The 27,355-nt window shown below is 43.2% G+C and overlaps 2 protein-coding genes across 2 annotated transcripts in view; one reads left to right on the plus strand and one right to left on the minus strand.

Annotated features, from left to right (window-relative positions):
- The window catches only part of SPATA6L (spermatogenesis associated 6 like), a gene marked incomplete at its 5' end in the record, with an annotated part of 45,383 nt that extends 29,870 nt beyond the window's left edge, over window positions 1-15,513 (plus strand). The window contains 6 exons of the mRNA XM_079707145.1: window positions 223-325; window positions 3,055-3,089; window positions 3,835-4,031; window positions 10,027-10,120; window positions 11,182-11,283; window positions 15,338-15,513. Of these exons, the coding sequence (XP_079563271.1) occupies window positions 223-325; window positions 3,055-3,089; window positions 3,835-4,031; window positions 10,027-10,120; window positions 11,182-11,271 (519 nt within the window). The 3' untranslated portion in view covers window positions 11,272-11,283; window positions 15,338-15,513. The remainder of the gene's footprint in view (window positions 1-222; window positions 326-3,054; window positions 3,090-3,834; window positions 4,032-10,026; window positions 10,121-11,181; window positions 11,284-15,337) is intronic.
- Window positions 15,514-25,893: 10,380 nt separating this feature from the next.
- The window catches only part of SLC1A1 (solute carrier family 1 member 1), a gene marked incomplete at both ends in the record, with an annotated part of 69,394 nt that continues 67,932 nt past the window's right edge, over window positions 25,894-27,355 (minus strand). The window contains one exon of the mRNA XM_079706523.1: window positions 25,894-26,140. Coding sequence (XP_079562649.1) covers window positions 25,894-26,140 — 247 coding nt within the window. The remainder of the gene's footprint in view (window positions 26,141-27,355) is intronic.

Consider the following 27,355-nt stretch of genomic DNA (forward strand, 5'->3'; position numbering starts at 1 on the left):
GCCCATGTCTTCGTGTTCTAACCTCAGTGAAGGTAGGGACAGACAGGTTTCCCTATTGGGTATAACATTTTATATACTTGGAGACTGTGATTTAAGCTGTTCCCAACCTCTTTTCTCACCTGCATGACTGTGATTGAGGGGGAGAAAGGCATTACAGGTAATGAGGAGAGGGTAATACAAGCTACAGTGGGTTCAAGTCTCATTCCTTTCCTTTCCTTTCAGGTGGACAGTGCAAAGCCCTTTGGTGAGAACAGTTCAGAGCATCATTCCCAGAAGTCTAGAAGAAAATCTGACTTTTCAGACTTTCCATTTCCAGTGATAAGAGGTACTTGAGTTTCTTGTTATTCCTATACAGTTTTCCCGTGGGAACGAATGCATCCTACCTAACTCTAAGTCTTCTTTCATTCTGAGGAATCACATGTTTCTTTGGAAATTCAGGGCCTAATTCTCAGGTGCCCTCCCGCTGTGGAGTTTCCAGGGAGGGAGTTCCCATGAGCAGAGTCAGCTGAGAAGCTGTTTCAGAGTTCCCCTAGCTGTTGAAGGAGACTGCTCTGAGTAGTGTGACCACTGAGTGTGCTCTGGTTGTGGCTGTTCCCTGGCTGGGCTGGAAAAGCAGGGAGCATCTTGTCCTGGTGGAATCTTCTTGCTAAGGCACCACAGATAGCTAACATATAGGACTCTCCATTTCTCTGGATAGGAAGTAGCAGGGGATTGTCAGAGATCAGGAGATGCAACACTTACTTTACAAGATTCCATGTCAGCAAGAAGGAGAGGCAGTTTGTCTGAAGCAGTGAGGTTAAGGCAGGGGATCTCAAACGTTTAGATTTCAGTACCCTTTTGCGTTAAGTATTATTGAAGACCCCAATAAACTTTGTGTATGCAGATGATATCTATCAATATTTAGTGTTAGAAATTAAAACTGAGAAATTTGTAAAATTCAAGAATATACAAGCCCACATTCCATTAGCCATCAGAGTGGTGACATCATGACATATCATGTAGCTTTTGGAAAACTCCATTATACAGTCGTGAGAGAAAGAGAGTGAAAAAGAGTTTAATATTATTAGGAGAACAGTTTTGATCTTGCAGAGCTCCTGAAAGGTCTTAGGGACCCATGGGGAGGCCCCTGGATCACACACTGAGAGGAACTGGGTTAAGGCCTCCCTGGGAGGCCTTTACTTTATGATTGATATACATGAACCATGTCAATACTGAAGGTCAAGGCAGTGAATTTCAACCATTCCTGAATTAATAAAAATTCTTAGGCTAGAAAGGGATGGTGGTGGCCCATTCTCTTGACTCTTGGTGAGACTGTACCTGTACCATCCCTGACAACAGGGTTTCCTATCTTAGGCTGAAAGATTTATACTTTTAAGGGGCTGTACATTCTCTTGTGGTAACTCAAGCCGGTGTCCTTGAATCACTGTGACTGTTCTACAGCAGCAAATCAGGGACAGAAGACAGGGTTTGAAGCAGAAAGTGCTTCATCACCTCTGACATTTAAGTCCTTTGGATTGAAAATCACCCATGTAGCCCATAAAAGCAGCACTGTCTTCCCCATTACTGTGAAATCAAGCAACAGGAAATGTCCTTTCCCAGGGAGGACAGTTGGGCTTAATGCTAGCTCAATTACAACGGGACTCATATATCACACTGGTCTCAGCCTTTGTCTTTCTTAATCCTGGCAGGTGGAGAACTAAGGTTCCAGAGAGGTTACAGAGTGTGTACAGGTCACACACCAAGTTTTTGGCATACTTACATTTAGAGAAGACGTTCAGACCTCTGGGCTCAGATCCTTGGAATCCCTGTAGCTTCCAAGCCAGACTTTTCCTTAGGCCACCTGTCAGCTCATTCATTCAGGCCTAAGGTAGAATAAAGCAGTGCTTCTCAAACTTCAGCGTGCATTTGAATCACCTGGGGATCTTGTTAAAGTGCAGATTCTGATTCCGTAAGGCTGGGGTGGGGCCTGGAATCCTTATTTTCTAACAAGCTTCCAGGTGATACCGATGCAGCTGGTCCATGGACTACACTTTGAGAAGCTAGGGAACAAGGGCAAACTCCCCGTGAAAGGGAGTGTTCAAAAATCAGTAGCAAGGAGGTTCCTAGGCAACAGGGCAGGTTTATGGTTATAGCTGAAAAGGGGCTTAGCATTACCAATTCCCTACTCAGCTGGGAGTTGGGTAGAAGAGAGCTTCTGGGACAAGATGCCCATACACATATGTGCATGCCCAGAGGATATGACAATTAGCATGCTTTAAAAAATCCCTTTTTATATCTTCCTTCTTATTGCCAGTGGCATTGGGGAATCAGCAGTCCCTTGTCACTGCCTAAGCCCCAGTCATGCTGGGGGAAGCCACGGTGGCCTTAGCATAGCCTTGTAAATACTCATTTCAAAAGCATTTTTTTTTCAACCTGGAAAAATCCCATTTATTCTTGGTTTTATCTGTGTGTATTTATTCTAGTAATTCTTACCATTCTCTGGCATTAGGTCTATTTACTTATTATGATTACTTGGGTAATCATAATGATTTACAGTTTTGCTGTGTTGTTTTTCCAAGCTCTTATGTATTCATTTTTATATCTACCTTGGACAAGTACACTCAAGAGTTTCTGCATAGGTAGGATTTTATGTAAACCAAATATAAAGGGAATGCCAGAAGAGGCAGAGGGTATGAATTTTACATTGAGCCAAATGGCTTTCTTTTAGGCCCTGGGCACCTGGGCAAATAAGAGTTTTCCCGGCTGCCCAAGGGCTACTGACTTATTGCTTCACTTTAGACTTTAGACTCCCGTTTACTCTTCCTGTATCCATACGTGCTGTCATTAATATAACCTCATTGTTGAGCTCAAGGGGACAGTAAAACTAATAGATAAATTGCTGTGACTTCAGGAAGACTTAAAGGTGATGGTATAATTTACAAGGGAGCATTTAAGTTCTCTGATAATTCATTCATTGTGTAATATTTTTGTACTGCTCTGGAATAAATGTAACAGCAGCTTTAGGGGTAACTGGCAATAATGAGTCATTGAAACACCTGTTCCTCTTTCTTCTAGCTTCTTCTCTTGACAGCCTTGCAGCTAACGTAAAGGTAATTTTAGAAGTAGCATTTGTAAACTGATTTATTTCCAGTTATCTAATGTCAATTATTGTGCTTTCTCCCATGAGTGGTGGAAAGTATATTTCTAGCTAATGCTGCTTATGGAATTGCTGTAGTTTAACTTGAGTTGCTTTGCTTTAGTTGGTTTATTCCCCTGACATAAACTCCTTTCATTTGTAGGATCAATCACCAGTGAGGGTGTATGTAGGCCCAGTATCTACTTTATCAGTAGGGATTTTCATTACTTTTTCTCTAATCGAGTACCTTTGTATATAGAGGTGGTAAACCACTTGTTCTTAAAGTTTGATTGGTTTATTCAGGTGAAGTTGCAAACTTCCATGTTACAACATGAGAATGGATATATGCAAAGAAAATGGAGTACACTGAGCTTCCTTTGCCATAGCAGTTAAATATTTTGTCTAAAAAATTATGTCTTTCCCAAACCCAATAATCTCCAAGCCTCACAAACCAAAGCTCAGAGCATGAGTTTATTTTGGCTTGTGAATATATGCCAAATGTACAGAATTTTGGTTATCTTTCCTTGCCCTTGACTCCTGAGCATTTTGTCTCTAGTCTTCTCTACTCCCACCCCTCTTTTATTTGCAGGAGGTCCCCAGGGCAGGTATTCTATCATCTTGCCCCCAGTTCTCTTCCCTGTCCCACCCGGGCCCCAGCTCTAAATTAAGCAAGCCAAAGCAAAAACTACAGCTAAAGATTAATGCACATTGTCACTCAGGTTATCAAAGAGCCAGATGAACGGATTGTTTTAAGGAATGAATCACCATCACCGTTAGATTCAATTAAGTTTGGAAAGCCCTCGGCCAGTTATAGTCATCAAGGGGATGCCGATTTCCACCGGGAAACTTCATTTGCCACCTCCCAGCACTCCACATCTCCCAGCCCTCTTCTGGATCAGCCCCTTCTCCGAGAAAGGTCAGCAGCAAGCACCAATCTCTTTGCTAGAAGAGTGCCTTGTGGTCTGGCAGGAGTAAAGTCAGGTCACTTCATCAGTTTGCTTCCTTAGGAATATTCAGCTGGGGACACCTTGATATGAAAAATTATTATTCCTTGAAAAATAATCCCAAAAGTAAGAATTGAGACTTTTCTCTTACCCTGGAAAGCATATCTCAGAATGCCTGTTGAAAGTGGGACAGACAGCTAACTTGGCATAGGTACTATTTATCTATCCATTATTATCTGTCATAAATTTTAGAACTCAAGCTTTTGATTTCACCAGTATAAAAGAACTCACTATCGAAAGTTCGGAAATTGTAGAAAAATGAAAAGGAGTGAAAAAAAAATCACCTATAGTCCTGCCACCCAAAGACAAGCATGATTAATATGTGGGTGTATTTTCTTTCTCTTTTTCTAGACATGGTTTGTTGGCTTGTTTATATTATTGTCACACACACACACACACACACACAAACCCACAATTGCATATGTCTGGAGGGCAGGCCAGAGATTGAGAGCAGGAACCTTTATTTTCCAAACTGCACTCCCAGCTGATGTGACTAACCTTCCGGTTTGCCCCAGACTGTCCTGATTTTAACCCTGACCATCCTGCATTCTAGGAAACTTCTTGGTCCCAGGCAAACCAGGACAGTTGGTCACAACTCCAGTGAAGTAGCACAAACGATAATATTTTTAAGATAGTTGTTTTGAATGAAAGATAGGTCAGTCTGCTTTTCTCTGCATTGTTAGTGATGAGAATAAGAAATCTCCACATAAAAATAATACAATTGCTAACAAAGAGACTTGTAGTAAATATCCCAGAACAAAAGTGGCACTGAAATTTTAATAGGAGTTATAAGAAAGTGACAATGCATTCTTAGACTTTTTTCAGAAATGATAGAATACCTTTATATTAAAATGGACTTGAGGAAACCAAGTAAAATATTTTGATAAAATCTACTAAGTAATGGTGAGTCCTTGATTAGTTACTATATTGGAAGAAAATAACACAACATAGATTTTTTTAAATTGGCCTTGGCTCCCAGAGACAGGTGGTGAGAGACACGTTTACACCCATCTCTGGGCCTGGTCTCCCTTCTCTTCCTGCTTCTTCTCTTTCTACCAGCCTGCAGCTTAACAGGTGGACAGAGCAGGTGGGGGGTTACCCCAGATGTAAAGACTTAGAATTTATTTTAAACAGAGAAGGGGATGAACCTTCAACTGGTGGTAGTCAGGACACTTTGAGCTCTGCTCACCTGTCTCCAAGTGCTATGTGATCTCACACAAGTACTCAGCCTTTTAGACCTTAGTTTCCTCATCTGTAAAAGGGGTTTAGTGATCAAAGATTCATCCTCTTGCAGCTCAAAGTGCTTCTTTGCTGCCAGAACTGGAAGAAGCTCATGGATTTTGCCCATGTGCCTTGTTTTCGTACATCACCCAAACTCCTTATAATCAGCATAGCAAGCTTTTCTGAGGGACTGAATTGAGCATCCATTTATTGAGAACCTATTATGTGCAGTGTATGTGATCGTGACACTTCCTGGCTTCCCAGTGGCTCACACACTAGACGGGGTGGCAGGCATACTCCCATGTCACTAAATGTGAGATGGTTTATGATGTACACTTAACAGAAGTATAATTGAAATGTAGGGGAAAGGCAGAGCAAGAGGAGGTTAATTCCATTAGGAAGGAGATCTAGGAAGGCCTCGTTTCTTTTTAAATAAATTTGTTAGATGGTTTATGCATTCATTCAGCCAGTCTTTCCTGAGTATCTTTATGCAGCAGGACAGTAATTCTCAACTCTGGCTCACTGAAGAATTGCCTCATATTGAGTCAGAGTCCTTGAGATTAGTACTGGGTGTGTGGAGGGGAATGTAGAATCTCTGTGATTAAAAGTGTGCCTCACCAATTATACCTCAATTTAAAAAAAAAGACACATGAAGAATCAGTTACCAGTTCATGGCACTTAGTAGACATTCAATAAATACTTGCTGACACAAGGGAAAAAAACAGTGCCTCAGAAGGAAAACAGGATTGATAGTCCACCTGCTAGTCCTGGAATAGAAATGCTAACATTTAAGACATTTCTTCTGATCTCTGAGAACTTGCAGAGGATGTTAAAAAAAAATGTACACAGAGAGTTTTCTACAAGGCAGAACTTTGAGAACAGTACAGACCAAATGCTATCAGAGTATAAAGGAGAAGGAAAGTACTCTGGAATGTTTTATGGAGGAGGTGGCATTTTCATGGGGGCCCAGAGGGGAGGGGATTGGATTGTGATAGTTAATGGAGGGGAGGGATGGGAGGTGAGAAGGCAGGGGGTGCTGTCAGGTTCTAGAAGTTAGAGCAGCCTTGGGGAGTAGTGGGTGCCAAGGCTGAGAGTCTGAGGGGGACTGTGGAAACCAAGCTAAGGAATTTGGGCTCAGCTGGAAGGCAGTGGGGAGCTTTTGCAAGTCATTCACAGGAATTAGCACAGTTGACTGTAGAATGATGACTCTGGCTGCAGACCAGAGTTTTAATCATTTATCTCTGAAGAGTCAGCAAATTCTGTGTCCAAAAACTCTAAACTGATAAGTTTGGAACTAATCAATCTATGAATTTGTAAATAAGGTGACAAAGTATAACATGGTCACACAAAGGCTATCTGGTTTGCCCACGACTGTCGGGGTTATAGCGCTGAAAGTCCTGCACTGTGGGAGACCTCTTAATTCCAGGCATCCAGGAAAGCTTATCACCTTAACCTCCAGGGAAGTGGCACTGAAGATAATATTTTTAAGGCAGCTGTTTTGAGTAAAGGATATCCCTTTGTATCCTTGGGGAAGAATCCATTCCCCATTGACCTCAGTGTAGCCCCTGTGGAAGAATCCATTCCCCGTTGACCTCACAGAGGTAGCCCTTGGAACACTAGGTGTTACTGTTATCGAACCAGGTTCGTTTGCCCTATGCACAGCAAACCAAATGCTGAGGTGCAGAGAAAGTTTATTCACAACGCAGCCAAGTAAGGAGATGGGAGAACAAGTCTCAGATCCACCTCCCCAAAGGCAAGGGGCTTGAGATATTGATGGGATAAAGAAGCAGGGTGGTCTTAGGCATGAGGAAATGTGATTGGAGGTAGAGAAAAGGTGAAGTAATCGGTACTTTGCCCAGACATATCTGGGTTACATGCTTCTTCATGGGATGCATGTTCAAAAATGGAGGTACTTAGCATGATCTGAGGGTGGAGTTTTTGGCCCTCTGGTGTCAAAAAATTGTTCATCAGATAACTGTGCAGACACAGTTTTAGGGTCAGTTATCCCAACCAGTCTTAGCCAGCTTGAACTAGACAGGATCCAACTCCACGTTCTTGTAAAACAACTTAAGCCCACCATTACTATAGTGACCTGTGATGTCAGAGGCTTTATCTATAGGGGCGGTTAAGAAGTCTTGTGATATATTACCCTAGGCTATATGAAGCTTGGAGGGTATGCAAATAAAGAAGGGAAAGAAGAATAAAAACAACTAAAGCAAGCTTAATCAGTAAAGGCAGTTTGTAAGAAGAGGGGGTTTTAACAAGCTGCTTCCTTATCTTCTGTAAGTCAAGCTCAGGAATTTCTGGTAGTCAACCATAAGAGGCATAGTTTCACTACCAGTGCTTAGGCTCTGCCTCACTCACCGTTCTTTTCACATGAGCCACTGGGACCAGTCTCCCTCTGCTCAGATCACAGAAGTGCATGAGAAATACCTTTTGAGTTTCTGCTGACTTAATACTGAAATCAGCAAGAGTCAAGTTTGCAAGGGTGAGATGGGAGGCAAGTTTTGGAGTGAGAATCAGCCCAAGGTTTTTTTTTTTTTTTTTTTTTTTTTTGGCGGTATGTGGGCCTCTCACTGTTGTGGCCTCTCCCGTTGCGGAGCACAGGCTCCGGACGCGCAGGCTCAGCGGCCATGGCTCACGGGCCCAGCTGCTCCGCGGCATGTGGGATATTCCCAGACCGGGGCACGAACCCGTTTCCCCTGCATCGGCAGGCGGACTCTCAACCACTGCGCCACCAGGGAAGCCCAGCCCAAGGTTTTAATGGAGGAAGTGGAAAACCCTTTTAACTAGCAGCATGGGAAATGGTAGTCCCAAACATGGGAGAAACACTCTCAAGTCGGTTTCCTAGCTCCAGTGTCCGGATAGAGTCACATCCCTTCAGCATCCATCCTCAGTTCAGCATCCATCCGCAGTCATCCCACTGCACAAGGAGAAGGCCACAATCAAGGCAGAGCACTGCTCTTGCCTGTTGACTCATCATTCTCAGAGGTCTTCAAATATAGTGTTGATTGTATATAGTAATAAGGGTAACAAGTGTACGGATAATTCTGGCACTGGTTACTCAAGGCCAATGAGAAAGCATTTGCAGTGTCCATTTGGTGGCTATTTTTAAATGCCAATTTTATTTATAGCTTCAAAATATTTCTATTCCTTCATCTTAAAAATTCTTAGAGGAGTGTAGAAATGATGTGCCTGGGCAGTGCTTTAAACATGGGCAGTGCTTTAGGTGGTTCGTTCATTTGCTGTGAGTCATTTTCCTGGGTTGGTAATGGATTTGTGTAGACCCAGTCATTCTCTTGGTCTTGTCTCCCTGGAAACCAGAGGGTACATGCTCGTTACAGGGAGCCAGGATGAGTAGCCTGGATGTGGGTCCCAAACCGAGCAGAGGGGCAACTGCACAGGGACTCATTAGTGTGGTGGCCATAACAACAACTGGATTGATTCTCACATGTTTCTGTCATTTCCAGTGTTTACTGTACATTAGTTAAAGAGAACAATTTTATCCAAATTGCTAAAATTTTTTGGCATTTTAAGAAAACAATATCTGTGCTTTTCATAATCAAACTGCAAATTCTGCCTCAACTTAAGAATTGGTACTCACTTCCCTCCCCAAAATGAATGAATGGATGGATGAATTCAATCACTCAAGAAGTATGTATTAAATTCCTCCTGTGGTATTCAAAACCCTGAGATGAGCTATTAGCCCAAGAGGCTCAGTCCCAATTTCAGTCTAGGAGGAGAGACAGATATTAACCAAATAATGACAAAATGTCCACTGGGGGAAGTGCTATGAATGAGGGGTGAATGGATTCCAAGTGCATGAAATAGGGAAGCCGACTTCCTCTACCTCAGGGGTCCCCAACCCCCCCGGGCCACGGACCGGTATCAGTCCGTGGCCTGTTAGGAACCGGGCCACACAGCAGGAGGTGAGCGGCGGGCGAGCAAGCGAAGCTTCATCTGCCACTCCCCGTCGCTCGCATTACCGCCTGAACTCCCCCCTGCCCCACCCCGGTGCCAAAAAGTGTCTTCTACAAAACCGGTCCCTGGTGCCAAAAAGGTTGGGGACCACTGCTCTACAGGAAGGGGCTCAGGAAGGATCTTCCTGAGAAATCAATAACTGAATTGAGCTCTGAAGGTGGGTGGGACTCAACATGAGCAGGGTTGGGGGTTGGGGGTGGCAGCATTCTACCCGAGGGAGCAGTGCTGGCAAGTGCCTATGGAAGGGAGAAAATGCAGCCTGTTTGAGGAACTGAAAGACACTGTAAGATCTGTGGTTAAGTTTGGGTCTGGGTGGCCTAAAGTAAATGACACATAAAATATCCTGTGGTGGAAAACAGTTGGGATTAAATTTTGTATTAAAAATTTTGGGGTTACATGTTTTAAAAGTAGAAGCAGGATTTGTTCTTTAGAGAAATATCTAAAATACACAGTAAATTACAAAGAAGAAAAGAGTCACACACCCTGACACACACCATTTTTAACATCTTGGTTGTTTTTATTCCCAGTGCTTTTCCTATACCTAGGTTTAATAAAGACATTGAAACCACGCTATGCACACTGTTTTGCATGTTGCTGCTTTTTTTCTCACCTTTAAGTTATAAATATCGACCCTTATTGTTAGGCACTCTAAGTGTCCTTTTTATCAGCTGCATAATACTCCACCCTGTTTACTCTGTTGAGCAGGTTCCACCCTGGGTCCCAGTCCACGTGGAAGAAGATCCACGAAAGGGTCTGCAGTCGTCTGACGTCCCACAGATCTCAGCAACACCTAAACAAGGTCAGGGCTTCCGATGGAATTAAATCTTGGCTGACAAAATAATATGGGAACTGGGTCTCACAGTCTAGCAGGGGAGACAGACATTAATCAAGTAACCACAGAAATAAATGTAAAATTGTGATGCTCACCAAGGAGGTTACATGGTATCCTGAGAGTGTATGAAAAGGAGTACTGGACTTGGTTGGCAGTCAGGGCAGGCTTCCCTGAGGAAGAGACAGTGGTGCTTCAATCTGAGTGATGAGTAGCAGTTACTTTGGAGAACAGCACGCATCAAGCAGAGGTCCTACAGTGAGAGGGAGCGTGGTCCTGTCAAAGAACTTAGAGAAGACAGTGTAACTGGCCCGAAGCACATTTCCTTCCGCTCTGGACAGGAATCCCTGTCCAGGGAAGAATCTAGGGACGTGTGTGGTCTGCATGAGCTCACAACATGGAAAAAAGTTTTCCTCAAAGTTAATAAGATGTTTTTCACTGTTTGACTTTTATGGAGGTGAGGGGAGTGTTTCTGATCCGTAGGTAGATAAACCCAGCACTTTGTCTACTGCAGATGTACAGCCATTAGCTGTGACCTGTCACCAAATGGAAGGTTGACAGTGCCCACTCTGGTTGGATTTAACTATACCATGTAGTTGAATTGGTCATCTTGACTTATTTAAATGCTGGCATTTAAATGAATTATTTAAATGAATATTGATTCCCCTAATCACCAGGGTCGTGGATTACTTTACGGCCTGTCTGCAAAGTCATTTGCTTTGCTTTGTTAATTCGTAGTTTTTTCAAGTAAGGGAATCCCTTTAAAATGTAAAAAGAAAAAAAGGAAGAAAGGGAAGAGGGAGGGGGCGTGGGAGAGAAGAAGGAAGAGGAAAGAAAAAGAAAGAGCGATAAAGGGAGGGAGGGAGGGGGAAAAAGGAAATAGTATCTGTATACACACGTATCACGAACACAATATATACGGCGTATATGGGATTCATAGACCTCTTAAATGCAAAACTACACATCCAGGTATCCTTGATCTGTATCACATTATGAGTAATGCAATTGCTGGATTTGTTTTTGTTATATAGGAAGACTCCATCTCTGAAGTAAGGAATATTCTTGAAAGACCAAGCTACCCTCTGAAGAAATATCCGGTGCATGAACAGAGATATTTTTAACTGCTGTCCTATGTAAGTAAGCAGCTTAATTGCTTCTTGTTGATTTGCTAAAATAATTTCAGTTTCCTGCTACAATATAAAGTACCTAGAAAATGTGGGCAGGAGTCAAGGAGGAGATAAGAGCCACATTCTTCCTTCAGACAGCACATATGCGGGTCTGCCAGCAGTCTTGCCTCTTGTATCCTCCCCCCTACCCCCTTACCTAGTGGTCCCTCTTTCAGCTCCTCAGACACAAGTTCCTTCCGGCTGTGGGGCCTTTGCATGTGCTCTTTGACTGGAATACTTCTTCCTGACCCTGTATGGGTCACTTCTCTTTACCTTTCGGGTCTCATGACTTTCCATGACACCCCCTCCCGCTCTGAGGTACACCTTTTTAGCCCTCTGCAGTTTTCTTTCATAAAGTATGACACAGTTTGTTGTTATATTTTTATGTGGGTTGATTGCTTAAAAGTCTGCTCCTTTTACTTGAATGACATCTTCCCGAGGTCAGGGACTCTGCCATCCTGCTCACTATTTTACAGCCAGAATTACAGTGGGATCCCATTTAACTTAGGTGAACTCAACCACACATGCCAGGTGTGTGCCCTGAACAAGAGCCTTCCTTCCCCCCACCACCCTGTTGCCACCCTTGCGTCAGATGACCTTCCACTGTGGTTGGTGCTCAGTAAATATTTTTTGTGGGAAGCTGTTGAATGAGGTGATGAGGCAACTCTTGAATTCAGATGTGTGGTAAGAAGTTCGTCATTTTGAGGGCTGTCGTCATTTCTCAGGTTTTCTCTTCTTTCCCTTCCTACCCAGGCCCATCATAAGAATAGCTCTTCCTTATTAAGTACTTCCTGAGTGCCAGGAACTGGCCCAAATACTTCACTTGTATTAATGAATTAATATTTAATTATCACAACAACTCTGTGAAGTAGGTACTATGACCAGTTCCATTTCACAGATAGGGAAACTGAGGCAAGGAGAAGTTAAGTGCCTTGCTCAAGGTAACATGGCTAGTGAATGGCCCAGCAACAGTCTGAAGCCAGGTGATCTGGCTTCAGTGACCATGCTTTTAACCATTACATTCCATTGTTCTACAAAACTGGAGTGTGTGATAGGAGAACCCTGGGGAGAAAGAGCAGAGCCCTTTGGAACCTAAGCAGAGTTGGTGGACATTGCCCTTGAACGTCCCCCAGAGGGTCCTATGGTGTTGTATCATGTAGTCCCTCATTCTAGCAACATCAAGATAATTAACGAATCTTTTTAAACAATAAAGGAGTGTGGGATAACGTGCTAGGTTTTCACTGTCATCAGGCTCCTGAAATTCTGGTTTGAGGGTCATTCATGCTTTAGGGCACACATCGCCTTGCCCAGGGCTGGCCAGGATTTCCTGCCTTCAGCACAGAGGAATGTGGAGGACAGCTCAGTAATTTCCCATTTTGCAGGCTTCTACCTTAGAACGTTCTGCTTGGTAGATTAAAGGATGGCTTCTGGGCCACATAATCTCCAAATTGCCAAAATAGTCATCTAGGCATTTATTAGGTGGTTATACGGAACACAGCCCACTTAATTACCACTTAGGTAACGTGGCCCACGTAATTACCAAATGCCAAATTGTGTTGAATTTCAACATGGCTAACATCAGGTTACATAAAGCCTTGAACCGGCAGATATGTGGACCCTGACGTGAGGAGATAGAGAGAAGGTAAGAAAAAAGAATTCCATCTTAGTAAATAGGTTTCCTTTGTAACATGAGTTCCCACTCAGTGGTTTGGAATATGCTCATAGGCCTTCTCTGAAAGCTCTCCATACCATTCTCTTCCTGTCCCAATTTGGGTCATGGATTCCTGGTGAGGCAGGGGTCCTGGAGGACTGTCAGTGAAAGTTTTCATGGTTGTAAAGAACCCAGGTGACTTTGACCCGTCTTAAGCAAACAGGGCATTTAGTAGAATGATGCTCTGTCAGTGAATCCAGGGAAGATCCAAACAAGCAAGGTCAAGCAGCTAAAACAGGACAGTCACGCCTATGGGCTGGGTAGACAGCAACAGAGAGGAGCATTCGGCAGAAGACCCAGTGGGTTTCCACTCCATGTCCCCTGCCCTGCTTTTCTCAAGGACTCTCCTGCTTACAGCACCAGCGCTTGTCCTTCCCTTCTGCACTTCTGCTCTTTCACTGTTCATCATCTTTCCCTCTCCTGGTTTCCTGGTGATCTCAAGATTCAGGGGAAATGAAAAAGTAGATTCTTAGCACTTAGGGATTAAGTTAGGGATGCTTGGACCAGAAACAATGAGTGCAATTGTCTGACCAGGGAATGTGTGGAAGAGATGGGTCGAAGGGTTGGAATACACCTGTTTCTCCTTACTCAGGATGGTTTGGGCCTTGATACTTTTGGTGTAAAACAGATGATCTTTTGTATACTTTAAGATGGTGAATTTTAGGTTATATGAATTTTACCATTAAAAAAGTTCCATAAGCGTGTGCGCGCGCACACACACACACACACACACACACCCCACCCCCCACCCCCACCCCCGTTATCCCTAGTTCTCCTGTGAGGTGTGATTGCCTCGGTGTCACAGTCCTTATCAAGAGCTGATTGCCCACGTCTGGTGTGTGCTCACTGAGATTCCACTTTCAAGGTTGGGCTTACAAGGCCTCCTCCGTGAAACCTGCTGGCCCCTCAGGCAGACTCAGGCCCTCTGCCTTCTGCCCCTCCACATGCCTCCACTAAGGACTTCATTCCTTCAGCCTTGTATTGTAGTTGGTTTTCCTTATGAAAACTCTCCCAAGAAGAGGGCAGAGGACTGGAGGGAGGTCTCTGCAAAGGGATGGGAGACTGAGCAGATGGCACCAGCTCTGGCCCACCGACCCTCCCATCCCTGTGAGCAGCTCCCGTGATCCCAGCTGCCGCTGCCATGGCCGGCCTGCAGTGGGAGCTGGTCCACTTGTAATGCTCCCAACTCGAGGGAGGGCAAAGAACCCAGGCCCAGACATCCTCAGACACAGACAAGAACTGTAGCACAAAAACTTTTCTAAAATTAAAGAATAGCAAAAAGGAAATAAACCAAGAAAAGGAAAGAAAAAGGACAACAGTGAATTAAAATGCCGGTTTCTGATTCTGTCATAGCTCCTTAGGCCTCCAGCTCCAAAGGGAGGGGCTGCTATGGCTTCCAACCTTACCGTCTCTGCTGGGCAGGCAGGAGCCATTTTACTTCCTCCCAGGGTGCCCCTTCACCTCCCTTACAACCAGAGCAAAAAGCAAACCAGCCTACAGATGCCAAGCTCCAACCTCGAGGCCCTCCCTCTCTGATTTGCTCACCAGCTTCGGAGGGATTTGTCATTTGATGGCTTGTGGTGATTGACACATGGATAATGACACACCACCCTTCATCTCAGGGGCTCCTGGTCCTGTCAGAGTCTAACAGACAGACCACACAGGCAGTGGCCATACACCCAAATCACATGGCAAATTCCTGGGTCAGCAATCCTCAGTGAGCATTAGAATCACCTGGGGGTGCTGAAAAATACTGATGCCCAGGCCCCACTCTGGACCAACTTAATTGGAATCTCTGTGGGTGGTGCCTGGCATCGGTATTTCTATAAAGGTTCTTCAGGAGATTCTAATGCACATTTAGCACCAAGAATCTCTGCAGTAGGCTGCAAATGCCTTGAGAATGGGGGACTCAGAACACCCCCAAATCCTATACTGACCCCCTCCACTCTCAAAAATAATTGTTCCATGGAATAGAATTGATTTGGGCATGTTTAACAGTTCGGCTCAATAACACCTAGCAGTTTCTGCACATTTACTATGTGCCAAGGACTGTACTAACTCCTCAGCGTAACACTAAGAGGTAGATACTCTGCTTGTCATCATCCTGATAGTATACAAAGAGGCCAGGTAACTTGCCCAAGGTCACACAAGTGTTTGTCTTGCTAACCTAACATTGCCTTATTCCTACACGTAGAGCTACGTGCCAAGATTTGGATAGAGGGAAATCATCTTCTTCTCCTTGGTTGTGTTTATTGATTGCCTTTTTCTCAGTACCACATGTAGTGTATGAAGTGTCTTCACATTTCACAGGGGAGACTGAATGAAAGCTGGAGGAGCATCATGAAGAGCTCACTCATCAAGCCAACTGAACAACAGTTTTTGTTCTATGTATCAAATCACCAGTGTCTAACCCCCGTTAAATCAAACCTGTACCCACCCAGTCTTTTGTACCCAGGTAAGAGTCATTGATTAAAGTGTTTGCTGTTTGGGGCTCAAGTTTTCTTGTCAAGCTGGAAAATTTGTGTTTTAGTTTGTTTGTATGCTTGTTTTGAGCTTGAAAACGAAAATAATAGTTGGGTGGCTGGTGCTTTTTCATTTGGAAAGCACTTCTTAAAATTCTGATGAAAATGTCAAGATGCCTTTTCAGGTGTTCCTAATTTTTGGCAGTGGATGTGTTCTTGAAAAGTTCTTTTCTTTCCCTCCTTCCTCATTTTTTCCTCCTTCCCGCTTGTCCTCACCCCTCCCCCACCTCTACCTATTTCCCTTCCCTTCCCTTCCTTTTCCTTCCCGTCCCTTCCTGTCCCTTCCCGTTCCTTCCCTTTCCTCTTATATTTTCCATGAGCTCGAGGAAGCTGCTATCTAGAGGAATAAACTGATATATCCTCTAGAAAAAGACTGTCACCCTGATTTTCCATTTTTGGTAAATCTGTTTTTTTGTGGTTGTTTGTTTGCTTTTTAGTGTTAGGCTTGATTTTCATGATATCAACTGAAAACCTAGGAAGAGGAAGCATTACTTCTGGAGAATTCAGGTCTTGCTTTAAAGGTTTAATTTCTATGGTACATTTGTAAGAGGAGGCTAATTTCTTTTGATTGTTGTTTAAACCACTCCTTCTGTCACCTACCCCTCCTTTATTCCAGCAATTCTTTTTTTTTTTTTTTTTTTTTTTTTTTTGCTGTACGTGGGCCTCTCACTGTTGTGGCATCTCCTATTACGGAGCACAGGCTCCGGACGCGCAGGCTCAGCGGCCATGGCTTACGGGCCCAGCCGCTCCGCGGCATGTGGGATCTTCCCAGACCGGGGCACGAACGCACGTCCCCTGCATCGGCAGGCGGACTCTCAACCACTGCGCCACCAGGGAAGCCCCTCCAGCAATTCTTAAAGAAACTTATATGAGGAACAAAACCTTCAAATATTTCTCTGAAATAACTACACTAAGTTTGGCAGAAATGACTGCCAAAACCAGATTTAAAATTAGTAGAAGGGTGCCTTTATGAAATGCTTACCCAGTTTGAGGAGCAAGAAGAGGATGGGGGTGGATTAAAGTGGACATTTGTCTTCATGGGTCTACAGACCCAGAGAAGAGAGCGCTTGAAAACGGAAACCTTTGTCTTTCCTTCATGCTATAACCTGAGCATTTTCCTCTACCATGCCCTAAAACCCTTTCAGTTTTTACAAGATTCAGTGAGAGTCAAGTATTCTTTTCTCATTATTACCACAGGAATTGGTTCATTAGGTAAATTAAGAAAATGAAATTAAAAATTAAAGGAGAAAAAAAGTCCAAAAGCCAAAATAAAACAAAATTCATTTATTCCCTTCTCAGAATTTCAGCCTAATAAAGGTATATATCACAACAAGCATTCCACCTTTGAAAGACAGACGATATGCTTAAATTACACCTGCTCGTATGTTCTCAGTGTGTCTGAAACTATAGTTGTCAGTTTGTTATTTTGAGGTCTAAGTAGTCATCAATAATAAAAAAATACTGTATTACATTAAGACTATGGTACAGTTCTCAGAAAAGGGCCACTTAGGAAGGATATAAGCAGCTGAAGGAAATCAGTTCTAATGAATTGGTATCCCGTGGCAGTTATTGTTCAGATACACACTGTGACACTCATTGTCCTTTTTTTCTTTTTTTATGGTTTGAGCATAACTCCTTAATTCAATTTAGGGATAAGATCTTAAATGCCCATTCTTATTTAAAGTCTTTTTTTTTTCTTTCACAAATCAATCTGCCTTTTGCTCACTTTCTGATCTGCTAACTCTGTTGTTTAAGTTATTCCTATTTTATCTTTGTATTTCTCAAGGAGTTATTTCAGTTTTGAGGAGTTACATTGGGGCCAGGATTGCAGCAGGATTTTGCTTTTGGAATATATAAAAATGTGAATAATTTTGTGACGTATTGGGGTTTAGATTACTTCGGGAAGATCTGTGTCATTAAAGGTAATAAAAATCCCCACCTGTTTTGCTTCAGTTTATTACTGTTTTCTTGACTTTCACAGCTGCAGATCTATCAAAGCCTGGACTGTATTTTACAAACATGTTTCACAGGGTCTGGGTTTACAGAGGCTCCTGGGAAAATCTCCTTGGTGGAGCCTGGGCCCTCCAAGCAAAAGCCACCATACAGTAAGGCCATTTCCCTATTGTCACCTGACTGACCCAAAGTTAGCTGAAGCCTATAGACCCTGAATTATAAATAAGATTTTAAAATGAGAGTGTACATGATATGTTTAACATAAGAGAAGTTGGTCAGTTTTAAATGCATAATTGGGGAGGACTGATGGATTATGTATGCAAGCTCACCTAGCCCCTGAATGCCTGGCTGCTCTTACAAATAGTCATGGCTGTTCTTGATTAGTTCCATTAAAGGAGCCCTCTGGCCTCTCCGAGGACAGCCCTAGGAAAGGACGTGCTCTCTAGTCCATGTGTGACCAGTGAACCTGCTAGTACCGTCTGACGGGACTGCTGTCCTTCCCTGAATGGGGGGCCCATCCCAGCACTCCTTGGGGACGTGCAGGTCTTGGAGAGAACTCCGTCCCCTCTTCCCATGGAGTGGGAGCCCTGCTGACAGTGAGCAGAGCTGCAATCTTCTTGCTCCTTGGTCTGCTCCCCCGGCCCCTCCACATGGGGCCTAGGGGAAGCAGTAGTTACTTTGATCATCAGAGGAAAGAGCCTGTGCTTGGTTTCACCTTCAAAACTAGGAAAAAGCAGGGTCATGCCTAGGACAGGCGCTTTACCCTGGTGCAAATGGACGGCTGGCTTGTCGGAGCTTCTTCAGCAGACCGAAATTTCCCCCTTGGGCTTCTGTATTTTTCGAGTGATCCTGCAGCACCCCCGTAAGTACATATTTTTATATTCATAAATGTATATTTATGTACTTTTCTTTCTCTTGTCTTATCTTTACTTTAAAAGTACCCTGTAGCCCATAGTATATCAACCCTCCTCATCATTCACCATGAGAATCACCTGCCAGGGCTCATTTATTTGCTCTCTGGGGGGATCACAGCTTTGCCTCTCCAAGACCCTGTGGGCAGAAGGAATACAGCATATTCTGAGGCAGGGTTTGCTTTGTGTGTCATCTCAATTCCAGGAGCTCTGAGATGGCAGCACTGAGGGCCACCCTGCCTGCCCAGAGACAGTGTGGGGAACTGGGGGCTGCTAGGCGGCTCAGGTACCAGGATTAGGATTTTCAAATGAAGAGGAAGAAGGGAGACCTCTGGCAGCGCGGAGTTCGCTCTAAGGTAGGAGAGCTGAAACATATGTGATGGGTCTTTGGTTTGTGACTGACTTGTGTTGCTTTTGGCTCAGCCAAGGTATGTCACTGCACGTCTTGCTCAGCCTGGGTGGGGGTGTGGAGTGGTTTATTATAGGTCCTTCCACAGAGGAGGCCAGGACAACGGCAACATCGAGGGACTTGGGAGAGCTACAGTCATTTTTTATTTTTTTTTTTTTTGCGGTACGCGGACCTCTCACTGTTGTGGCCTCTCCCGTTGCGGAGCACAGGCTCCAGACGCGCAGGCTCAGCGGCCATGGCTCACGGGCCCAGCCGCTCCGCGGCATGTGGGATCCTCCCGGACCGGGGCACGAACCCGTGTCCCCTGCATCGGCAGGCGGACTCTCAACCACTGCGCCACCAGGGAAGCCCCGAGCTATAGTCTTTTAAAGACCTTACCAACCTACTCTGGGAGACCTGGAATCCCAGGAGAGAAATGGAGTAAAGGTTTTTTTCCTTCTTCCTGCCCCCTCTTTTTCTCTCTTTTCTTCCTGTATTTACTGCCTCAGTTTGCCAGGTGCTGTATCAAGTGCTTCCCAAGGGCATTAGTAGGTGGTGTTAAGGTTGAGGGCCCTGGAGTGAGAGCAGCTGGATTTGAATCCTGGCTTTACCATTTACTGGCTGAGTGACTTGGGCAAATAACACAACCTTTTTTTGTGCCTCAGTGTCCGTCTATGTGAGATGGAGTCAGTGGTACCATCTATTTCATAATGTTGTTGTCATAAGTAAATGAGTTAACACATTTAAAGCCCTTCAAATCAGTGCCTGGCACAAAACAATCACTCCGTAAGTGTTAGCTGTTATTATTCTCATCTCATTTAATTATTGAGGAAAGCATTCCCCTCCCCCATCACCCCCCCCCCTTTTTTTTTTTGCTGAGGACACTGAGGCTCAGAAAAGCTGAGTGTTCGAGCCAATTTCCAAAGCCTGGTCTGTCCTGTCTCCAAACCTCATGACCTTTCTGCTACTTTCTGCCACCCCTTGGTTGTCACTTGATTGTCCCTGAGGCTGGTGCATGCTGGATAATTCAACCTCAAGAGTTTGAAAAAAAATGAATTCAGAGTCCTTCAGTAAAGTGACAGGGCAACTAAGGTCTCTTGACAGGAGTTGGGACAACGTTAACCACTTCTTGTTTAGGCCAACAAGAGATGCTTTCTGCTCTCACTTCCTGTCATTGGAATATTATGTTTGTAAACAGCGTTTTTAGGAAACCCCACCCCACCCCAAAATCAATATCCCTGTTCCTTTTCCTCCAGGAACTGGCACTTATTTAGACTGATATCTTGAACTGAGGTAAATATCACACCTATTTTAGTGGGACGACTTCCAGGAAAGACTGTGTGTAATAGGTGTCATTGCTGGAAGTGCTGGATTCATGGTGAGAACTCCTTGTCGTGAAAGCTCGTTTGTCCATGCATGAGGGGAGTTCAACATGGCGAATGATGACATCCTTTGTTCATTGAGTCATATGGTCCCAGCCCTGACGATTAACTGAACTGATTCTGTAGCCTTGCGTGCAATCACTGTTGTTGTTTTTTTTAACATCTTTATTGGAGTATAATTGCTTTACAGTGGTGTGTTAGTTTCTGCTTTATAACAAAGTGAATCAATTATACATCTACATATGTCCCCATATCTCTTCCCTCTTGCATCTCCCTCCCTCCCATCCTTCCTATCCCACCCCTCTAGATGGTCACAAAGCACCGAGCTGATCTCCCTGTGCTATGTGGCTGCTTCCCACTAGCTATCTGTTTTACGTTTGGTAGTGTATATATGTCCATGCCACTCTCTCACTTTGTCCCAACTTACCCTTCCCCCTCCCCGTATCCTCAAGTCCATCGTCTGGTACGTCTGCGTCTTTATTCCCGTCTTGCCCCTAGGTTCTTCATGACATTTTTTTTCTTAAATTCCATATATATGTGTTAGCATATGGTATTTGTTTTTCTCTTTCTGACTTACATCACTCTGTATGACAGACTCTAGGTCCATCCACCTCACTACAAATAACTCAATTTCATTTCTTTTTATAGCTGGGTAATATTCCATTGTATCTATGTGCCACATCTTCTTTATCCATTCAGCTGTTGATGGACACTTAGGTTGCTTCCATGTCCTGGCTATTGTAAATAGAGCTGCATTGAACATTTTGGTACATGACTCTTGTTGAATTATGGTTTTCTCAGGGTATATGCCCAGTAGTGGGATTGCTGGGTCATATGGTAGTTCTATTTTTATTTATTTATTTTTAAACCATTTTTAATTGAAGTATAGTTAATTTACAATGTTGTGTTAGTTTCAAGTGTACAGCAAAGTAATCCGAATATATATATATATATATATTCTTTTTCAGATTCTTTTCCTTTATAGGTTATTACCTAATACTATATTCAAGATATTGAATATAGTTCTCTGTGCTGTACAGTAGGTCCCCCTTTGGTAACCGTAAGTTTGTTTTCTATGTCTGAGTCTATTTCTATTTTGTAAATAAGTTCATTTGTATCATTTTTTAAGATTCCACATGTAATTGATATCATATATTTGTCTTTGTTGGACTTACTTCACTTGATATGATAATCTCTAGGTCCATCCATGTTGCTGCAAATGGCATTATTTCAGTGTTTTTTTATGGCAGAGTGATATTCCATTTTATATATATACCACACTTTCTTTATCCATTCATCTGTTGATGGACGTTTAGGTTGCTTCCATGTCTTGGCTATTGTAAATAGTGCTGCTATGAACATTGGGGTGCATGTATCTTTTTGAATTAGTTTCCTCTGGATATATGCCCAGGAGTGGGATTGCAGGATCATATGGCAACTCTATTTTTCGTTTTTCAAGGAACCTCCAGACTGTTTTCTGTAGTGGTTATACCAACTTATATTCCCACCAAGAGTGTAGGAGTGTTCCTTTTTCTCCACACCCTTTACAGCATTTATTATTTGTAGACATTTTAATGATGGCCATTCTGACTGGTGTGAGGTGATACCTCATTGTAGTTTTGGTTTGCATTCCTCTAATAATTAGTGACATTGAGCAACTTTTCATGTGCCTATTGGCCATTTGTATGTCTTCTTTGGATAAATGTCTATTTAGGTCTTATGCCCATTTTTTTTTTTGCCCATTTTTCAAATTAGGTGTTTGGTTTTTGCTTTTCTTTTTTTTTTTATAGTAAGCTGTATGAGCTGTTTGCATATTTTGGAAATTAATCCCTTGTTGGTAGCATTGTTTGCAAATATTTTCTCCCAGTCTGTAGGATCACTTTTTTTTTTTTTTTTTACTTTATTGGAGTATAATTGCTTCACAATGGTGTATTAGTTTCTGCTTTATAACAAAGTGAATCAGTCATACATTTACATCTGTTCCCATATCCCTTCCCTCTTGCTTCTCCCTCCCTCCCACCCTCCCTATCTCACCCCTCCAGGCGGTCACAAAGCACCGAGCTGATCTCCCTGTGCTATGCAGCTGCTTCCCACTAGCTACCTACCTTACGTTTGGTAGTGTATATATGTCCATGCCTCTCTTTCGCTTTGTCACAGCTTACCCTTCCCCCTCCCCATATCCTCAAGTCCATTCTCAAGTAGGTCTGTGTCTTTATTCCTGTTTTACCCCTAGATTCTTCATGACATTTTTTTTACTTAAATTCCATATATATGTGTTAGCATACGGTATTTGTCTTTCTCTTTCTGACTTACTTCACTCTGTATGACAGACTCTAGGTCTATCCACCTCATTACAAATAGCTCAATTTCGTTTCCTTTTATGGCTGAGTAATATTCTATTGTATATAGGTGCCACATCTTCTTTATCCATTCATCTGTCGATGGACACTTAGGTTGCTTCCACGTCCTGGCTATTGTAAATAGAGCTGCAATGAACATTGTAGTACATGACTCTTTTTGAATTATGGTTTTCTCAGGGTATATGCCCAGTAGTGGGGTTGCTGGGTCATATGGTAGTTCTATTTTTAGTTTTTTAAGGAACCTCCATACTGTTCTCCATAGTGGCTATATCAATTTACATTCCCACCAACAGTGCAAGAGGGTTCTCTTTTCTCCACACCCTCTCCAGCATTTACTGTTTGTAGATTTTTTGATGATGGTCACTCTGAATGGTGTGAGAAGGAAAAACAGAGCTGAGGAATCAGGCTCCTGGACTTCAGACTATATTACAAAGCTACAGTAATCAAGACAGTATGGTACTGGCACAAAAACAGAAATATAGATCAATGGAACAGGATAGAAAGCCCAGAGAGAAACACACACACATATGGTCACCTTATCTTTGATAAAGGAGGCAAGAATATACAGTGGAGAAAAGACAGCCTCTTCGATAAGTGGTGCTGGGAAAACTGGACAGCTACATGTAAAAGAATGAAATTAGAACACTCCCTAACACCATACACAAAAATAAACTAAAAATGGATTAAAGACCTAAATGTAAGGCCAGACACTATAAAACTCTTAGAGGGAAACATAGGCAGAACACTCTATGACATAAATCACAACAAGATCCTTTTTGACCCACCTCCTAGAGAAATGGAAATAAAAACAAAAATAAACAAATGGGACCTAATGAAACTTCAAAGCTTTTGCACAGCAAAGGAAACCATAAACAAGACCAAAAGACAACCCTCAGAATGGGAGAAAATATTTGCAAATGAAGCAACTGACAAAGGATTAACCTCCAAAATTTACAAGCAGCTCATGCAGCTCAATATCAAAAAAACAAACAACCCAATCAAAAAATGGGCAGAAGACCTAAATACACATTTTTCCAAAGAAGATATAGATTGCCAACAAACACATGAAAGAATGCTCAACATCATTAATCATTAGAGAAATGCAAATCAAAACTACAATGAGGTATCAGTTTGTTTTTAGTAATACTACGTGCTCAGTATTGTACTGTGCCCTGGGGGTATGGGACGAGATATGCTAAGGAGTGTAAGATACAACCTGTGCCTTCCTGCAGTCTCTGGAATTACTAGGGCAATGAGATGTTTCACGTGTGACTATCAACTGACCCGGTCTCTCCCTTCCCACACCCATCGGAGTGCGGAGTGCTGCGTGAGATAAAAGAACAGATTAGGGAAGGAAAAGGCAGAGAAGAAAAAATGATGGAAATGTTTATTGAGACTGAAATGGAATTTTGTTCTCTTTTATGAGTTAACAGCACAGTGTGTTAAAAGGCTGGTTACAAACTCACTCCAAAATAAGGATGACCTGCAGTTCACGAATGGCTCTGCCAACTCCAGTGCCTCAAATCAGAGCAGCCTGCCAAGGGGGTAGAACCATTCAGCCCAAGATAAATTACTGATTCAACTGTATTTATATTTACTTCCTAAACAACAACACAATATTTGCATGTTAAAATTCACATTGAATCATGGGTCCATAATTTATGTGTATATGACCATTTGGTATCATCCTCTTGTAGATTTCAGGTGCAGGTAGTCAATACTGAGCATTTTGTTTCACTATTCCATGATCTTTGGCACAGTTTCTGGTTTCTTAACATATAAAAGCACAGGCTTAAATTGGCTACGCAATACTGCAGAAACAGGACTATTTTGGATCTCGGTGTAAACACAAGTATATGTTAAGCATTATTTACAAGATGAGAGCCGAGCACAGACTTCAATACGCTGTCTTCACAAATGAGCAGAAGAATGACAGGCAACGGATTTTAATGAGCAGGGGCCAAGATTACTAGACTACTAGTTAGTTAGAACAAACTTCCCTGGAGGAGGACACAAGTTTCATACAATGGAAGAACTTCCCTGAACCACTGATACCAATGTCTCATGTTGTGGGATTTACTCTGCAAGAATCTAGGGTAGGGACAGTGCTTTTCTGGCCAATGTGGCTTGTTCAGTCCATCAAACTCATATTAAAATACAACTTAGCTGGTAGCTTGCCATTGTTTTTTGGGCCTGGTGGGTAGGAAAGGGCAAAGCACTGTCATTTTAAGTAGGTATAATTGACTTTGGAAGAATTATAGTTGGATAATATAATTATTATATTAAACACATCCAGTTGGATAAAAACACATCCAGCCTTTATGAGTGACAACTTTGTCTACAGTCTTATATAGAGCTGATATGGATTCCCTCCCAGCAGTAGAATCTGGAAGTTGTAAATGAGTGGGCTGTGCCACCTCAGAGTATCACCAGAATAACTTCTCTGCTTTGGGGCTGATACACAGATGTGAAACGATCAAACGACATGATTTCTCATTCTTGTGCTTATGAGAGAGGGGTTCTGATTAAGCCCCGAAACAGATCTGGATTGAAATCATAGTTATTATTCAAGTACAAGGAGAGCTCTGTATTTCACATTGACAGTTCAGTTGTGATCTCTGTCTGGCAAACTATATGAAAATAATAAATATATACATATTTATATATATATATATAGCTCTATACTGAACACTGGGTTAATAGTTACCAGCGTCCCAATACAGTACATTGAAAAAAAGAACCCATCTCTCTTCTCCCCAGACCTCACATACATCTTAAAACTGTTACTGCAGACCCGTGCTGGTCTGTTTTCTTTCAGAGTAGTTTCTTTGAAATTGGCTGGAGATGAGTCCAAAATGGACAACTTGGCACATTAACTTGTGTGTGGGGGTGTTTAGATGCATTATAATCTATAAAAATGTGAGAGGTCAAAGGAAATCCATGGCAATAGAAAGCCTGAGTAATGACAGAATATTTTTTTTAAAAACCCAAAACACTGGTCTGTGCATGAGAAAGCAGCTTCTCTTTCACATCTATTGATATTACCTAATTAAAACAGTTACTACTTTAAATACTTCCTAACTCTGTCTCCCATAGATTTAAAAATTCCATATAATACAGCTTTCCTTTCAATCAATTTTCTCTCATCTTACCCCACCCCCAAATCTCAGAACTCGGAGAGCAAAAGCTGTGAATCCAAATATAGAAAATAATCCAGAGGTCTGTATATCAAATCCAACGTACAGTTGGCCGTTAGTGTTTTTCTTTTCCTTACTTAATGTTTGAATTTGCTAAGAGATGACTCTCCTGGAGAGGTCCTTCACCACTCCCCGTTTTCCAAAGCCAGGGCCCTAGAACTGTGAGGTCTGGGTGAATGAGATGGTGTCGGACTTGTCGACAGCAAAGCCTCCGTTGACATAGGACTTCTTGGTGTCCAAGTCTTCATTGTCGAGTGTTGTGGATTCCAAGGCAAAGGGGTTCACGATGTTGACCTCAGATGAAACATCCATCTGCTCCAGCTCCTTCTTAGAGAGCTTCTCCACGATGCCAGTCCCGAATGCATCGCCGAGGACATTCACCATGGTCCTGAACCGATCCCTGGGGAGGACAGACGGAGAGTCAGACAGAAGGCCCGGATTTTGTTTTCCTTCAAGTTGGAGACGGGAAAGGACCCAAGGAATTCAGTTACAAATTAAATAAAGCACAAAGTGCCGTCCCCAGGGCTGGCTGACCAGAGGCTCTCCACTTCACAGGCCTGGGCCAGAGGTGGTTTGTAAAGGCACAGAATGAGCATACAGGCTGCCCTGGGTCCCTGTCAGTCACAGTGAATCTCCTGAATTCAGCACTGAGCTCCCTAAATTCCCTCCTCTCCTCCCAAAGAAATGTGAACACCATCTTCACAGATACTTTGGGGGAGCTGAGGGAGGGTCAGGATTCATCAGTCTTTCACCCAACCTCTTTCTTATGGGCATTTCTGAGCTTTCTTTTGGCCAAGATGAGAGAACTTGGATGTTTTGTGGGTGGTGTGTGTGTCCCCGGTGTGCTCCTTTCTTTCCCACACAAGGTCACTCCATGAGCAAGCCAGCAGGGACACCACTGAGCACAGGATCAGAAACCCCAGCCAGCCTGGGAACAGCTTACTCCTTGTGGCACTCTCAGCCACTGTAAACCCCCAGACAGCCCAGAGGAGAGGCTGGTGGCAGGAAGCTGAGTAGGTGGAGGAGGCATCCTGGATGCTGGAGCACTGTTGCTAGGAAATGTGTACATGAATAATGTGAAAGCTACACCTGCAGGACAGAAAAGGCTTACGCACGTGCTTACACACGTCCATTCTGGGTGCCCTCCTGCTATTTAGAACATGGACTGAACTAGACCCTGGTGTGGACCAGCTAGTGTCTTCTTGTCCGTGGATCAGGTCAGGCCTTTGACTTCTCTGGTTGTCTTGGAAGTGAAGGTCACTGGTGTTTCAGGAAGAACCAGGGAAAGAAGAGAAGTGCAAATCCACCATCACCACTAGAAAGAAAAATTGAAGCACTTGCCTCAATGGTAGGGTATCTTGGCAAGAAAGGTACCACCTCAGTTGGGCCTTGAAGAACCAGCTAGCTGCTGAGGGGGCCCCATAGCAGCTTCCCAAGTGCAGAAGCTTCTGCCTTCTGGGATGTGATGGTATCTTCAAAGCCACATGGAATATTTCTGCTTCCCTTTGTACTATTTCAGCTGCTACTTGCAAACTACATAGCTCTGTACTCCCCAGTAAAGCTGGCTGGTTCTGAGTGAAGGCTCAATATGGAGCAAACTCTCCCCTGATGGCCA

The sequence above is a fragment of the Hyperoodon ampullatus genome (assembly GCF_949752795.1).
Source record: "Hyperoodon ampullatus genome assembly, chromosome: 6".
Taxonomy (NCBI): Eukaryota; Metazoa; Chordata; class Mammalia; order Artiodactyla; family Ziphiidae; genus Hyperoodon; species Hyperoodon ampullatus.